Source organism: Contarinia nasturtii, unplaced genomic scaffold (genome assembly GCF_009176525.2).
Source record: "Contarinia nasturtii isolate CC-2019 unplaced genomic scaffold, AAFC_CNas_1.1 Cnas_scaffold_533, whole genome shotgun sequence".
NCBI classification, from domain to species: Eukaryota; Metazoa; Arthropoda; class Insecta; order Diptera; family Cecidomyiidae; genus Contarinia; species Contarinia nasturtii.
In genome coordinates this window covers 1,603,622-1,620,087 of record NW_022197885.1, presented here as the reverse complement: position 1 = coordinate 1,620,087, position 16,466 = coordinate 1,603,622, and the positions used below count along the sequence as shown (strand labels likewise).

Sequence of the window (16,466 nt, the reverse complement as noted above, 5' to 3'; positions counted from 1 at the left end):
CGCATCGCCACACGTACGCACACATGAGCATACAAATGGTTTGTAATACCGTACGAGTTTTCGCCGTCACACGAACTAGGTTTCGATAGTGTCTCGAAATCAGCCAGCAGTAGCAGTAACAGCGGCAGCCCACTAGGCAGTAGTAATACTTTTCAAAAGCAATTACTACCAACAAAAAAAGTTTAATACAGTTTAAACAGAATTTAATTTATATATATATTTAGAAAATTTAACACAAATCAGTTTATTCACTTAAAAAAAGAAAAAGTTTGAAAATCGAAGAATAAGCAGCATATATAATTTGCAATTCAATACAACAAAAAGTAGTGGCAAAAAAAAAGAAAGAAAGAAGGTCTTGCGACAGCGTAATACATAAAAAGAAGAGAAAAAAAACAAGTGAATCCACGGGAAAAAAATAAGAAGAAGAAGAAGAAATCGTAAGCAAACTCGATAAATTGTATTCTCCTGTTGAAATGTGTGTGCGTGTATAATTTGTCATTTCAAATAAAATCCAAATCATTGCGGAAAGAAATTATTCGACGAGAGTGAGAGAGAGAGAGATAAATTCAAGTTGCATTTTTGATTCGCATTTTTATTGTGTGTGGCGTGCGTGTGAAGAAAAAAAACTACAATCAGCCCAAAGTGAATCTGAGGAACTGAATGCAGAAAATTATTGCACAAAAAAATTGCAGCATAAAGTGCAACGAAAATAAATGAGAAAAAAAAGTAATCGGTTCATTGTTTGTATGTCATCGTGTAGTTTCTGCAATTGAAAATCTCTCTGCAAATTACAATTTACGATAGTCCATCAGTTTTTTTAAACCTGATTTTGGCAGAACATTTGATTGTAGCACACAATCCAATAAACATTTTGATCCGTCCGTTTGTGAGAGAGAAAAAAAAGAACAATTACACCTAACCAAAAAGTAGTGAAAAAGAAGAAGCTCGAATCGAAAGAAAGTGTATAGTTCTTTTTCATTGACTTCTTTGTGGTGCATTCATCGCTAATTTGATATCGAATCATTTGGCAGCCCGTTTGATTTGAATACCGATCTATCGTCCAAAATCAAGGTGAGTTTGTTTTACGAAAAACAATTTTTCGGTTTCTTGGAAATTCATCATCGTCGTTGGTCGTCTCTTTGTCGGGCATATTGACAGAAGCACATACCAAACTGAACGCAATATAACTAATGACATTGCTAATTTTCGCCAATCCAATTTTGCTCAACACGAAAATTGCGTCGAAAGATCAGTGCAATGAATAATACATAGTGAATGAATTGAACGATTACAACTTAAAACATGGCAATATAATGCTTGAAACGAAACATTAAAAAAAACGAGTGAAGAAAAAAGAATGGATTTATCTGATGTGTGTATATCGGATATCGGGAACATACATTTACACGCCCCATATGTGTGTGTGAGTGAATGTGACCCGTTTGCTATGTTGTTTGTGCGATCGTTGTATTAGTGACATACATCAATTACCTCTCGAAACAAATCAATCGGCAAAAAGGCATGTGAGAAGGTACAGCGAAAAATAATAAAAAAAAACTAAATCGAAATATTCTTTTTATTTTCTCTGCTTAAATGGCGTTCATCACAGTTGTATTGTATCGATACATTGTCACATATATTTAACTTTGAATCAATTGTTTTTGCCTTCTGCGATTGAGAAACAGAGCAGTGTAGAGAAACCGAAAAGTTTGAAGAAATAAAAAAAAAGATTGCAGCAGAAAAAGAGCGTAATCATGTCGAATAGACTTTGGTATCGTACGCCATGTGTGTAGCATACATTAATCGTTTCTCATATCACCGATATGCATGTATATGTATTTAGTTGTGTGACTTTGGCCATTCGTTTGCCAAAAAATTTACAAACACTTTTATTAATTCATATTGATTAAAAGTGTGCATCGTTCAAAGTTTCATTTATTCTTTGGCAAAGAAAATTCGTTCTTCTTCTTCTTCTTTTTTTTCTATGCGGATTTGTCTCTCATTCAGCATGAAATATTTTCGCCATTTCGCCGCATTTTGTCGGTGTGTCGTTCACTTGTAAAAACGCACACACACACACTCATTCCACTCCAATACAAATGTAAATGCTTTCCTCTGCTGTCTAGCGTGTGTTGTGGGATCGGCATTTGATGCCATCTTTGCTCTTTTCTCGTTCGGTGTCACACGTACACAGAAATGGAAGAACAAAAAAGAAACACACCAACATCAAATTCACTCGAGATCATCACGGTTCGCTTGATTTGTGCATGTGTGCGTGCGTGTATAGTTCAATTTTTGATAGAATGGCGTGCGGCGTACGGTATGTCGGTCCTTACTGCCAACAATTTGTATTTTATTTTACAGACAGGCAAATTAAGAATTGTCGGCCAACAAACGATTAGTTTTGAATAAAAGTGTAAAACAATGTAGAAAACATGAGTGGATGAAAGACACATACTTATCTCTTTAAAAAATTGTTTAGTTGTCATCGGTGTCGCAAAAATTCTCTATCGTCAAACTGTCAATGCAACTTGTCTGTTTGATGCCTCGTTTGCTGCTCGCTTTTCTCAATTTACATATAACATCGCCTACAAGCACTTATGACCGAAATTCTCTATACGAATTGAATAACACAAATGTTGACCATTGCGGTGTTAGTGAATAACATATGAATGTATATGCGCGCTACTCACGTACACTTACGGCCTGTATAAGCTGCTTGAAAAGCATGTATTAAAAGAGGAATTCCATACGCTGACATTCACATTGACGAGTTCTATTGCTACGTTTTTGTCTTCAAACAATATGACGATGAACAAGAGAAGAAAAAAAAACAATTTATGTGAAGTGAACGATAAAGTGCTTCGCGTGGAAGTTCGTTTGTTGGTGTGCGTGCATGACATGCTCCGCATGCAGACTCACACACACACACAAATAGTCGTTCTCATATCACCTATTTTACTACATAATCTATTGCTTTCGGCAGCCGCCATATTTTCGTGTATAGCATTTTCTCACTGTGTTTTTTTTTCTTCATACATAAATCAAAGAGATTTCCCCAAATGTTTATACAAAAAAAAAAAAAAACATGCATAGTACAAACAAATATGAAAATTTGAAGTGAACTCTTACAAAAGCGATAAATTGCAGACAAATGTGTTACTGTTTGAGCGACGCGAACAAAAAACAACTGATCAGTTTACGGAATTGAGTATATGATGTATTTGCTGTCGAGGTCTTTCGATCGTTTTAAATTCAATGTAAATCGTACTTGACTTGCTTTTTTTCAGATAATTGCTAATTAACGCAAATAAAACTTGCTTTTTTCCCGCATGCTGATCGAAAAAGACAAAACATACACTTTAGACAAGCAAATATTCACTTTTGTTTTTCGCTGGAGAATATATTTCATATATTTTAGATGTTCGGATGTCAAATAAAAGACAAAACAATCGAAAATTGTGCAAATCTTTTGTATAAAAATTTTGTAAGCAACCGAGATCGTTTTGCTGAGCTAAGATATTCAATTTGCGGCAATAAGGAAAGTTTAATTTATTTTTAATTTATGACAATTGCTACAACGTTTCTCGGTTTCAGGCAGACTCACTTTACAATTTCCGTACCAATGCCAAAAATACGTGTACGTATTTTGTGTATCTTAATCAATTGAATTGGGCACGATTACATTTGGACACGACTTTTCCAATAATTAAAATTGACACTTTCAATATTTTAATTGTTTTGCTGTTAAATGTCATGAATCATTGTGTCTTTTATCGCAAATCGTTCGTCAAGCGCGATCATCATCAGTATAAGTAGCTAACGATTACGAATGCGATACCATAAATTATCTACACAAATCAAAATCGTCTTAAATGCAGCAATGCACAACGTACGACCGGCCTTCTATTTTGATATTAATTGTATATGTGAGTATAACGCGATAAAAATATCAATGCTAAATCAAGTGCCTGTGTGTGCCACAGCACTCTTTGTGTACGGTTGTGTCTTTGGTCGCGCAAAATCTAACGCAAATCGTTTCGAACGTGTGGCTTTGTTCGTGCACACATATTCTCATGAGAGTTCTAAACGAAGCAATTTTCGTACGTTTAAATCTTTGCATTCGATACATCTTCTGCAGAAACCATAATATGTTTTATATCTACAACGATTTTTTTTTTGACAGAAACCGTCTAGTCTCTCTGTGTGTATGTGTCTGAAGTAGAAGTTTCGTAATAATTAAAATATCTGCATTTTATAATGCGTGACGTGGAAAACATAACGCATAAAAACTGAAGTAATAACAAAAAAAAAACCATACTTTTATGGAAAAATCCACATGAAAAATGTGTTATATGTGGGAATTGAATTGTTTCCAACAATAGTTGAAAAAAATTAGCAATTCATGTGAATGTGTATGAATTCTGAAATGAAAGTTTAATTATTGCTTGCAAATGAAATTAGCAAAGGGGAAACGTTAGTATTATAAGTGAAATTTTCATATTTGCGTCGTCTCTTCATGTGTGTGTCTGTTGTTTTTTTTTGTTTCATGTTTACGATACACAACGTTACGAAGAAAGTCATGCGTTTGTGATGATGACGACGTCAACGATGGCTGTGGCGATGTCATGAAAGAGTAGTTACAAACACTATGAAAAAAAGCTGAGTACCGAAAAAACAAATGCAAACCATACGAGTCAAATATTTTTAAATGACGCATCAGAAATTTTTACCGTTTTTTTTCAGTGTGCATGATCGAAGCTGCAATAATTTATTCATTTAAGGTTCATGAAAAATATCGACGATCAATCCCAATGTCGTAGTGAGCAAGCTTGTGATTCATTCATCTGTGAATAGTGGTTTTTTCCTTTGTTGTTATCATTTACTCACCTTTTAAATAAAAAAAAGCTGACACAATTTGTATGTGAAGAAGATAAAAAAATCCAAATTAACAAATTAAAATGTCTATTTTTACATATGTCATTTCACAAATGATGGTGGTTTTCTACAATAAAGTCAGCGAAACCGTAGTGTTTTTGTCTCACAGTGATAACGAGAATTAAATTCAATGCAAGAGAGAGACGCAATTCGTTTTATATTGACAACGTTTATTATTGCATTTATCAATCATATCATGATTTGTCTGGCTCAATGGAATTAAAAATGAAAAAATCTTGATCTTACTCAAGTTTGTTCATTTATTTTATTGTTCCCTTTCTCATTTGAATGAAAGTGCTGTTATCTTTCGTCTTTTTTTATTTATTTTTTCCTTGTTTCATTCGACCCAAAAACGAAAGTTGGGTTATGTTCAAATGTTTCTCAGTTGAATACGTTTGTTTGTAAATAAGAGAATTTGGTTATAAGATCTATGTGTTTCATGTGATATGTGCTGCGACGATTATTATTACATCACGTCATAAGAATGTAATTTAAGTTTTAATCTATTTTCTTTCTTCATTACAGCGCATCAAATCGAAAACAACAAAAAATAAAACTAAACGTGCATCAGAATAAAAATTAAACATTGGACTTGTAGTGAACAATTGCATGTGCTAAAATCACAAAAATTGAAAGTTTCTCTCTGACTATAAAAGAAAATAATAACCAAATTGCCAAAAATAAAATTAAAAGAGAAAAAAATAATAAAGAAAAACTATTGTATATAAAACGTGAAACTGTGTAAACACAAAAAGACTGACAAAAGAATACTAAAAACAAAACTTTTCTACGTGATACGAAACGGAAAGTGTGCGTACGAACAATAAATTTTTCACGAAAATTGTGAAAAAAAAAACCAACAACAAAAAGCAGCAAAACAATTTAAAAATAAAAAACAATAAAAAAGGTTCGCCATCAAAACAGGTTGCAATCAAAATCGTGTTTAGAGTGTGTTGAACTGACGAAAGCGCGTAGCGTTTTGCTGATGAGGTTTGTTTTGCAGTATGAGCACACTTGGTGGTAGTCGGGGGGAGCGCAATGCAAAGCCCAAGTTTTCAGCATTAGACATTAATAGTCTTTATCGAACTAGTCGCGGTGAATCTCTAGAGCCGTCAGCACAGAAAAACGCTGTACCACGCAAACATGGCATGCAAATATTGGGAAAAGTTCCATCAGCTCGCCGGCCTCCAGCCAATTTGCCATCATTAAAAGCCGAAACATCGACACCAACACAAGATCAAAGTGGTTCATGGCCAGCAGCATCATCACCATCTGCAAACGTAAATAATCAATCAGGAAGTAACGAGAAACCGAGCGGCGATCATCATCATCATCATCACCAACAACAACAGAAACAACAACAACATCAACAACAAAAACAACACCACCACCAACAACAACAACAACAACAGAACTATCAAAGTAAATCAGCAAACAACAGTAACACCAGCGGAGGAGGTGGTGGCGGTCACGGAAACAACAATAACAACAGTAACAATAACAATAATTCATCGGCATCATGGAGCGCGGTAACGAGCGCACACGAACCGGCTGTACAGAAACCGCTACTATATCAAAGTCCACAATTTCAGCACGAATTTCCATCATTAGACGGCAGCAATGCACAAGTACAATCAAAAGGAAATCGCGGCACATCCAATGCAAATCAATCGGATGCACACAACAACAGTCACACAAACAACAACCAAAATGCAAATGCAAATGCTGCCGATACACAATACGAACAAAATCGCACAGAAAAAGATGGACATTCAGAGCAAATTGCATCACAACAACAAAGCGGCGGAAACGGAAATTCATCCACAGCGGCCCCGGTCCACCAACGTTCTGTACCGCCACAGTTTCGGGCACTTATGCCAACATTTATGCATCGCATGAGCGGCTTCGATAATTTACCGCCCGAAAATGAATCACATCAACAACACCACCAACAACAGCAACAACATTATCAACAACAACATCAACACCATCAACAAATACAATCGCAAATGGGAGGCAACCGTGACACACGACGAAACTATGGCAGAGATCAACAATATCAATCGTACAATCGAAATTCACGTGGTGATCGCAACGATGACAGACAATATCGACGCGGTCCACCGCATCGATCCAATCGACATGATCAGAATCAATACGATGACTACGATACTGGATATCAAAGTAAATTGAAGAATAACTATTTAAAATTCAACTCTTTTCGGATGACATTTTCTAATGTAAAATTTTACATTTTGCAGGCATTATTAAAGAAGAAGAATTGGAACGCATTGATCAAATTGTGAAGGAAGATGGCTGGGTACAAGATGATGAAATTGATTATAATCAAAAACTTGTATTCTCTGACGATGATTCAGACACACCGCCACCAATATCCCGAAGCAAAGATGCCAAACGTGTTAATTTCAATGACAAGGAATCCAAGGCATCTGCACATCGCAAAGATGAACAAGAAATGCGAGCTGGTAAGTTTATTTTGCTAATACATTCACATAGCGATACAATATTTATTGATTGAAATAACTTGTAGCGTACAATCGTGAAACCGAACGAGAAAAAATGGATCGTGAACATAATGAAAGAAATGAACGTGAAAAATTGGAAAATCGAATGCAACAAAATGGCCATCGAAGCGGTGCGCCCGTTGTTGATCCCGAATTACTAGTGGAACGTATGAAGCAACGCCAAGAAGAAGAAGAAAAACGGGCACACGAACGACGAATGGCTGCGGCTAAGAAACTTCAAGAATTGGAACAAAAAATCAATAAAAAGAAAGAATTGTCCGGTGAAAATGAAAATGATTCGAATGCATCATCGTCGATGGCGCCACCCTATGCCAAAGGTGATGCAAATGAATCACGAACAAATGATCGATATCGTTCCGATGATGGTGGTAAAATGCGCGAAAATAAAGATGCACGTGACTATGGAAATCGTTATGAATCGAAATTTGAACGTGATGTTGGCGATCGTTCACGTGATCGTGGCGCACCAAATGCCGGTGATGCATTCTTCAATAAACCATACCAATCGAATTTGCCACCACGCTTCCAAAAACAACGCGATCAACAAGAACGACACACCTACAATAAGGTTGAACCGCCACATCGGGCTGGTCCGCGCGAACAAATTCGCCGACCAAATCAATCGTTGCAACAACCACATATTATGAAACGTAATGTTGATGATATCAGAGACTCGAAATCGGGCTATGCAAAAGCAAATACTAGCACCGGTGCATATTCAACGCATTCGAAAACAAGTTCGTCTGGTTTATGCGAATCCGAAGACGATGATCGTGTGAGCAGCGGCCGTGAATCGATCAGTCGCAGTTCGATTGGTGAACGAACATCACATTTGGGACGCAGCACGTCCGATTCATCGCAACCGGAAATAAAAGATAAAATCGGTTCATGGGCTGACGAAATGGAAATGGATTTTAAGCAACCACAGCGACAAATTTCGAACACATCAAGTACATCGGCCAACGATGATATTCAACCGAAACAGATTTTGCAACGTGTACGCAAGGTTTCAATCGAAAGTCGATCGGATAAAGAGAAGTCCGAAGAGCGTGAACTATCATGCGGCAATATATCCATTAAGTCGTTGAATCAGTCACAAGAGGATGTCACTAGAGATGTGAGCAAACAATTTGTCACATCGCCAAGTATGATTGAAGCACCGAAATCATGGGCTGACAGTGCACCGACTACACCCGAAATTTCACGTAAATCTATTGAGAATCTTAGCGACACATCATGTGTGACGGCTAAGACAACTGATACTGATAAAAAACCGTTGGAAAGCGTCTTGGAGAATGAGCCAAGCGGTGGTGCAGCTACTGAAAAGAAATCTGATGAAAAATCAAATGTATCCACCGTGAAAACTGGCCGCGGCTATTCCAAAGACGATAGATATAGCAGTGACGATGGTAAACATGGAAATGTATTAAAGCGACCAAACACAAGAGGTGGACGACACGATCCACGTGTTGGTCCAACACGGAACTATGGCGGAAACACATCGTATCGCGGTGGCAATTCAAATTGGAATAATAATCGACGTGGAAGATCGAATCGATACAATGAATTCAGTGAGAGTGAAGGATCCGACGATGAGTATCATGGACGCGGTGGTCGTGGCAAAGACGATCGTTTCAAACATGACTCATCGAATCGACGAGACCCAACACAATCACATCAAAAGGATGTTTTTGTTCCACGTGGTGAACCGTCTCGTCGTGGAAGAGGAGGAGGGTGAGTTTTGGAATTAAATCCACAATTTTTCTAAAAAAATATTTATACTTTTCTTTTCAATTTTTTTTTTTTGTTAAACAGAAGAACAGCTGGCCCGATAGTAAAACGTATCGATAACTACGGTCCACCAAATGCAAAGAGTCCGTTCGGGGCAAGTGACGAGAAATCGGAATTGAAATCGGACACAACAACTGAAGAAACAGTAATTAAGAAGAACGAGTCTCAACCAGCCGATGAAATTGCTGCACATACAACTGATTCATCAGGTAAGATATATTCAGAGTTTTTTTTTTTGTTTCGGAATAGCGTTTATGTACAATATACAATGTTACAATGAGTTTTCTTTGAATTTTTAGATGTTAAAATTTCAAAGTCCGACGATAAAAAGATTTCGTCGACGAAGCCAACATTTGGTGCTCCAGCATCAGTTCCACAACACAAAGATTCAACTGGCCATAAAGTTGATACTCAGTCGTTAGTGAAACCAGATGATGCTTCAAAATTGGCTCCAATCACTGTGCAAGCACCACAACCTCAACGCATCGAAAAAACTCCATCGTTTACCGCAGATAAACAACAATTAGGGTACATTTCTTTTATTCATTTGTGAGAAAAAATGGCATTCTTAACTTCAATATATTAAATTTGACAGTGGTGGTAATCAAGCGGCCGTAGGAAGTAAGCCAGAGAAGCCGGTCATAGTGAAGAAAGATGAACCAAGCTATGTACATAGCCAGCGCAGCAATGTTCCACTAACAAATCGTGGCAAACCACAGATCAATGCTCAATCGACAAACAAACCAGTTAGTCAGTCCATACCAGCCAACAAACCTGTGGGAGGTAATACAAAACCAACATCAAATGCCCCTCAATCTCAACAACCGGTAAGTCATCGTTGTCGTCTACGTCTTCTCCTTTTCCACTTGTAATTAAAATCAGAAATAAATGAAATTGTTTTATTTTTGCTCACGTTTCAGGTGAATGTGTCAGGTGCGGTGGGAAGTGGAAGTGTGGTAAATCGTCAACAACAGCCCAATAAAATGGCTCCAAGGTTTGTGAAACAACCACGCGATCGAACTGGTTCAAGTTCATCGAATACCTGGGAAAAGGGTGGTGACATTACACACATCGGCAATACTAATGAATCTGAATTTATTCAACGTTCTAGCAGCGGTATCCAATCGATTGAGAAAATGAGCCAAGATAATAGCAACAAACCGGATTCGAATACCAAAATGTCAACGATCATTTTCGAAAATACAAACTTCAAATCGATGCCCGGCCCAATAAAACGCCAGACTGTTTCATCAAATCAACAACAGATGCAAAACACATCGCAACAGTCACAAAGGAGTGGTGTTAATCAGTTCGATCAAGTACAAGCGAATAATATGGGCGGACATCATGGACATCATCCACAAAATCAACATCATCTCGACAAGAAGCCTGATGACGTGTTCAAAAATGCATCGAGCGGCAATTTCCAAGACATGCTTGACTCTCAACAACAGGTAGGCCTTACATCATTATCGTGTCTCTTTATTTGGATTATTTTTTAAATGAAATGTTCAATTGATGATTTTAGATGCAATCGCAAGTGCAACGTGCACATCAATCACAAACCGATGTCATATCGTCAGCTCTACAAACCATGTCATTCCCAAAATCCGATGCTGAATACGAAAAAGATCTTAAATTAGCGTTCACATTCGAATCGGAAATATTAAACGATACACAATCAAGTAAGTATCAATGCATTCAGTTTTAATTTATAAGAAGATATGAATTTTCTAATGAAAAATGTGTTCGTTCTATTGGACTCTCAGGTGAGAAAACTTCAAAGGGTGGTTTATGCATACCACCATCACGTTCAACAGCCATTCATTCCGTTGCTAGTGGTCAAAATACGATTTCCCCATCAATTGCCGATCTCAGTAAGAAGATTACCAGCGTTAAAAAGGTGTGGGAAACGGTACCATCGATGTCAACAGTTATCGAACATGGAAACAATTCGAGCAATTCGGGAAATAATGACGATTCACATTTGTCATCGACATTTGTCTCAACACAAAATCAACAGCACATGCACCAATTTACGCATGCACAACAACAATTGCATCAAACCGGTTTGGCATCGTATACTAATTCATTCGGACCGGATCCAAGTTCACTTGATCATTTCGCAAAATCGGGTGGACAGGATGGTGACATTGATAATGTTGGTTACAATCCAAGTCCACAGCATATGGTTGGCGGAAATAATAATTCACATCCAAATGCTGGCCTCAAGCACAATGACCCATTGTCGGGCAATGTTAAAGTGAAACAAAATCAACCACCAATGCATCAGTCGAGTCTTGGATTATCGCCACCACCGATGCAACAGGGCATTCAAACTGCACCACAACCATATTACCAACCATCGCAATTTGGTGGCATGTCAGCAATTCCATCACCGCCAGCCGTTTTGTACAATTCGTCGCCGATGCCCTCTCAATACGGTCACTATGAAAGATACATTGCATCGGCGCACTATGGCGGCGGAAATGCAGGTAAGAATTCAATACAAACAAAAAAAAAACGAACAATTTTCTCATAAAAAAATTTGAACCTTTCAGCACCATACAATGCTCCATACATGCAAAGTGGTCCAAATTTGCAACCAACGCCAGCTCCAGATATGTATCAGAATATGACATCACAATTCCGCATGAGTGGTGCAATCAATCAGCCGCCATACAATCAACAACAGCAGCTGAACAATCAAAGTACTGTACTCATTTCGTCGACATCGAATTCTCTAATGTCAGCATCAGTGAAACCGTCATCGCAAATCGGTGCAATCGGAACTAAAGTGAATGCAGGTAATGTATTTTATATTGGCTTTTTTTCTTGCAATAAAAAATGGATCGATACGAAATTCTTCATTATTACATGTATAAATTCCCAACCATTAATTTAATTCTTTAGGTCAAACACCGTATGCACAACAATACATGGGAATGTATGCTCCACCTCAACAGCCACCACCACAAAATAATAACTATAATAACTATAACAATAGCTATTTTGGTGCACCAAATGCCAACTACGGAATTTTCGGTCCACAAGCTCAACCACCATCAAATGCATCTATGAATCAGGTAAAATATCATCTAAAAACAAAACTTGAGAGAATGAGAAACAAACTACTTTTCTACTTGAAATTACAATAATTCTTTTCATATCATTCATTTTAGCAACCTGTGGCAAACTATGGTAACTTCTTGGCCATTAATCGACAATATCAAAGTCAACAAAACAATGCCTACTCGCAACAACAACCGTCTTCACGTAAGTGAAACTAAATAAATCTGTCTGAAAAAAAATCGATGAGACGTGCACAAATAACAAATGTGTTTTTTGTCTATCTCGCTCAAACAGGGTCACAACAACAGCAACAACAAAATCCAAATCAATCGCAATCGCAACCGCCATCCGGTCAACAATCGCAACAACAATCCAATCCAAATTCACAGAATCAATCGGGTCCGCCGCAATCACATTCACAGGATACCGTATCGAATTCGTTTTTCAAGTAGAACAACACTAAAATCGATTTACAATTTTTGAAAAGATGATGATGATGATGAAAAATTAAGCGCCCAATTCGGTGTGAATCAAGCAAAAACAAACGATAAATGTTAAAGCCTAGATTGAATGAAATGTGTGGCTGAAGCTGCTAAACTTTGGTTTGGTCACACAAACAGACAAAAACAACAAACAAAAATTGAAAAAGTAGATGCTTTTCAGCTCATTTTTTTCCAACTATGATCATTCATTATTCTGTATTAATTTATGTGTATATTTCCTGTAACAAAAAATAAGAACAACCATTTTTTTTCTTCATTTGTGCACATTTGTCCGAATGGATCGGTTAAATTGTATGGACATTTAATCAAATGAACAGAAACACTGAATATGAAATGATAATTTTCTGCGAATTTTTTTTCCATACACCGCACGCAAAAACAAATTATATATATTTAAAAAAAGAGAGAGAGAGAAATAAATCTTGGAAACAAAACAAAACATAAAACATTTAACAAAAACATCAATAAATTGTTTAAAGAAACTCAAACACCGATGCTTACATGGAAGAAAACACCAATTTCAAACATTTATAATAGACACTCCTGATTACGGAAAACGTGTCAGCGAAAGAAAGAAACATGTGAAAAATATTGATTTTGTTCGAATCAATTTTTACTACTAAGCAATCACATCGGCACTAAATAAGATGAACAGAAATGAACTTATTTCGTTTAGAAAGCAATGAAATTGCTATTTTTTTTAAACAATTTTTTCTTGTTCTCCGCTGTTTTGATTGTTAAATGGCACCAATTGAAATATTATTTAAATGTTGCCAATTGGCAATGAGTTTTGTCATTCTGACGAATAAACTAATAAGATATGCACTAACTTTTGAAGTTAGTCTTGAGATTTAGTTAGGATTATGGGATTTTCTATCGTACTAGCTTTTAGAGGCTTGAGACGTTAATCCGCGTGTTTTTTTTTTTGCATGGATGCCAACCTAAAACAAAAACACTGAACACTCCCACACAATATTGTTATGATGCTTGATGTCGCTGATATGCAAATTAACATTCAAATTTCAATCTATGTGTTGTTGATTCAACTCCGATGCAAATATTGTGCAACAAATAAAACGACTACAAATCTATATGTATTTAAAGAAATTCCATTGCTTGATATTTATGACAAATCGAATGGATTTTATGCAAACAATTCCTTTTTGAAGCTGAATATAATCATTGACGTATACAAAACAATTGTTGGATAAAGTGCTTAATTTATGACATTTGCTAAAATCATTTTTCAAACATCGATAGAAAATTTATGCAAAAAATGCGAAGACAACAATAAGAAGAAAAAGTAACAAGAAAAAAAACAAACACATTTACTCAATCTAGACACGGTATTTCATAATAATTCTTATTATATATTTCTGAATATAGAATAATACGATTTGCCCAATTAGCGCAAATACACACACAAATGAATTCTGTCTCTCCTTCCGCTTTGAAATGGACATGATGAAATTTGATGAGAAAATGAGAATTAAATTATCTCTATTTAATAAAACACATTAGAAACACATGGAACGTATTTAAGAGTATACAATTGAAATCCAATTTTTAAAAAGAAAAAAAAAATACATAATTTATATGTATATGTTCGAAGTAGCAAACGAAAACTCTGAGAAAAGTAGGTGGTAATGGGAAAATAAATGTCAAGAGTGAAGAGGACATATAGAAATCGTCGCAAGGTCATTCTCAAAACCTCACACTCACAAAAAAACACACAAGTATGAAAAAAGTAGACATTGTAACATTTGACTGTTAGAGCAAAAAAACGGTTTTGTTTTCTTCTGAGAGTGCATATATCTAGCAGGATGTAGTAACTGTTATTAGAAGCAACAAAAAATAATAATTGCAAAGTGAATGTGTGATTTAGAAAACAAAGAAACTATCAAATAATTTTCAGTCTAGAAATGAGTTTGCAAAATGAATATGGGCGACTGCTGCACACAAAAACTCCTTTTCGATGGTGCTTGAACATATATAAATGATATGTAAACACAAATGGCGAAAGGTACACTCACACAAATAATACACACACTACTCCTACGTGGATGATAGAGAGACACAAGTGAAAAAAACAAAAAAAAAAAACAAATTAATGATCCTTCATCGAAATGGATGAAACAAGGATTGAATTTAAACAAATATATATATAGATGCAAAAAGTATATGTGTGAAATTCAAATCTAATAAACAAAGCTCCAATGAAATGAAACGGAGATTTTCTTTTTGAAATTCAATGACTAAATAATAAACAAATTGAAATTGACAAGAAAACAAAAAAAAACACACACTAATGATTTAATTAAACTATATTATTAATATTATTACTATTAATCTATTGCAAGACAACAACATAATATTCATGTGAAATGGTGAAAAAGCCACAATACAAACTAGAAAATCACGCGCGAGAGAGATAAGAAGAAATTTAAGAAAAAACATGAAAAATAAGCTGCAAACAAACAAAATAAAAATCAATGAAACAATATTCGTATTTTATTCGTGTTCAATTGAGAATAACTCTTAAAGAAGTAAATATTCCTCACGGTTTTAGATATGAATGAAATACGATGATGAAAATTTAAACACTCTGCAAACTAAAAAAAAAAAGATGATGATTAAATTGCAATCATAATATGGAAAAATAAATATTATAACTATTTAAAGCATATTAAAACCATGCCAGTGGTTATGCGCGGGCTTAACGTGCTCATGCAAATGATTTAACATTTAATTCGATGAAGAAATGAAACTAAATAAAATAAAACAACAACAACAAAAGAATACATGAAACAATTCTACCGAATTATAAAATGAAATATATACAAAAATATGATTACAAAAATTTATATTAAATAAAAATTTCAAGAAAAAAAAACACACACACACACTCAAAAATCCATCGAGTCTATTTCCCGCAAGAATTTTTTGCTGTTTTTCTTTTAGCATTGCTCGGTTTTAGCTTTGAAACAGTAAGTAGGCAGAAGGAGCAAACGAACAGTAAGAGGAAGCCAAGAAGGTAAGTATAGTGCAAAAGTGTAAGTATCTAGGCAAAAAACGTTTTCCCGTCAAACACACGGGAAATCGCTATTCTCATTGTTCAACGTTTTTGTTCGTTCTTTTGTGCGGGGAACCATTCAAAAATCGCCACAGCAGCTCCATCTGTTCAAAATTGTTGGAAACTACATCTAACAAAATATCATCTTGAAATGATGCCATACTCAAGGATCCCAAGCGATTTTCATTAAAAAATGTAGAACTATCTTCAGATTTTATGCGTTGATCACTTTTAATCAATAGTTTTATTCATAATTAATCATATTCATCTAATATTTTATACTTTTCTTGACAATATTCCAATTTAAAAACCTGTCTCGATGTTTTGCACTGAGAAAGCGGCTTTCAGCGTGGCCCTTATACAATGAAACACTTGCTTGCGTCGTTTCGACGCTTCGATTGTTACCGCATCGACGTAGCGTGTGCACACATTCACTCTGTACGGACAGAGACAGAGAGCAAAACAAGCAAAAGCATGGATATCAAATCAGTTGTACATGTACCGTCGATGCGTATGTACTTCTGCGGACAGATCTTTTTTTAT

At 35.8% G+C, this 16,466-nt stretch overlaps 1 protein-coding gene across 3 annotated transcripts; it reads left to right on the top strand.

The window, feature by feature from the left end:
• The first annotated feature begins 102 nt into the window (after positions 1–102).
• Positions 103–15,294, top strand: LOC116339865 (putative uncharacterized protein DDB_G0282133). Of its 3 annotated transcripts, none has more exons than XM_031765941.1 (15): positions 103–1,071; positions 5,464–7,122; positions 7,200–7,424; positions 7,490–9,218; positions 9,300–9,484; positions 9,575–9,803; positions 9,871–10,102; positions 10,196–10,269; positions 10,390–10,729; positions 10,804–10,960; positions 11,036–11,770; positions 11,837–12,082; positions 12,189–12,361; positions 12,458–12,551; positions 12,642–15,294. In XM_031765941.1, exons 2-15 carry the CDS (start codon positions 5,943–5,945, stop codon positions 12,797–12,799), a joined length of 5,757 nt encoding a protein of 1,918 aa, XP_031621801.1. In that variant the 5' UTR covers positions 103–1,071; positions 5,464–5,942; the 3' UTR covers positions 12,800–15,294. The 3 variants fall into 3 exon arrangements, with proteins under 3 accessions (XP_031621801.1, XP_031621802.1, XP_031621800.1); XM_031765942.1 differs by having other exon boundaries at positions 10,387–10,729; positions 11,045–11,770; XM_031765940.1 differs by having other exon boundaries at positions 10,387–10,729.
• The last annotated feature ends 1,172 nt before the right edge of the window (positions 15,295–16,466 follow it).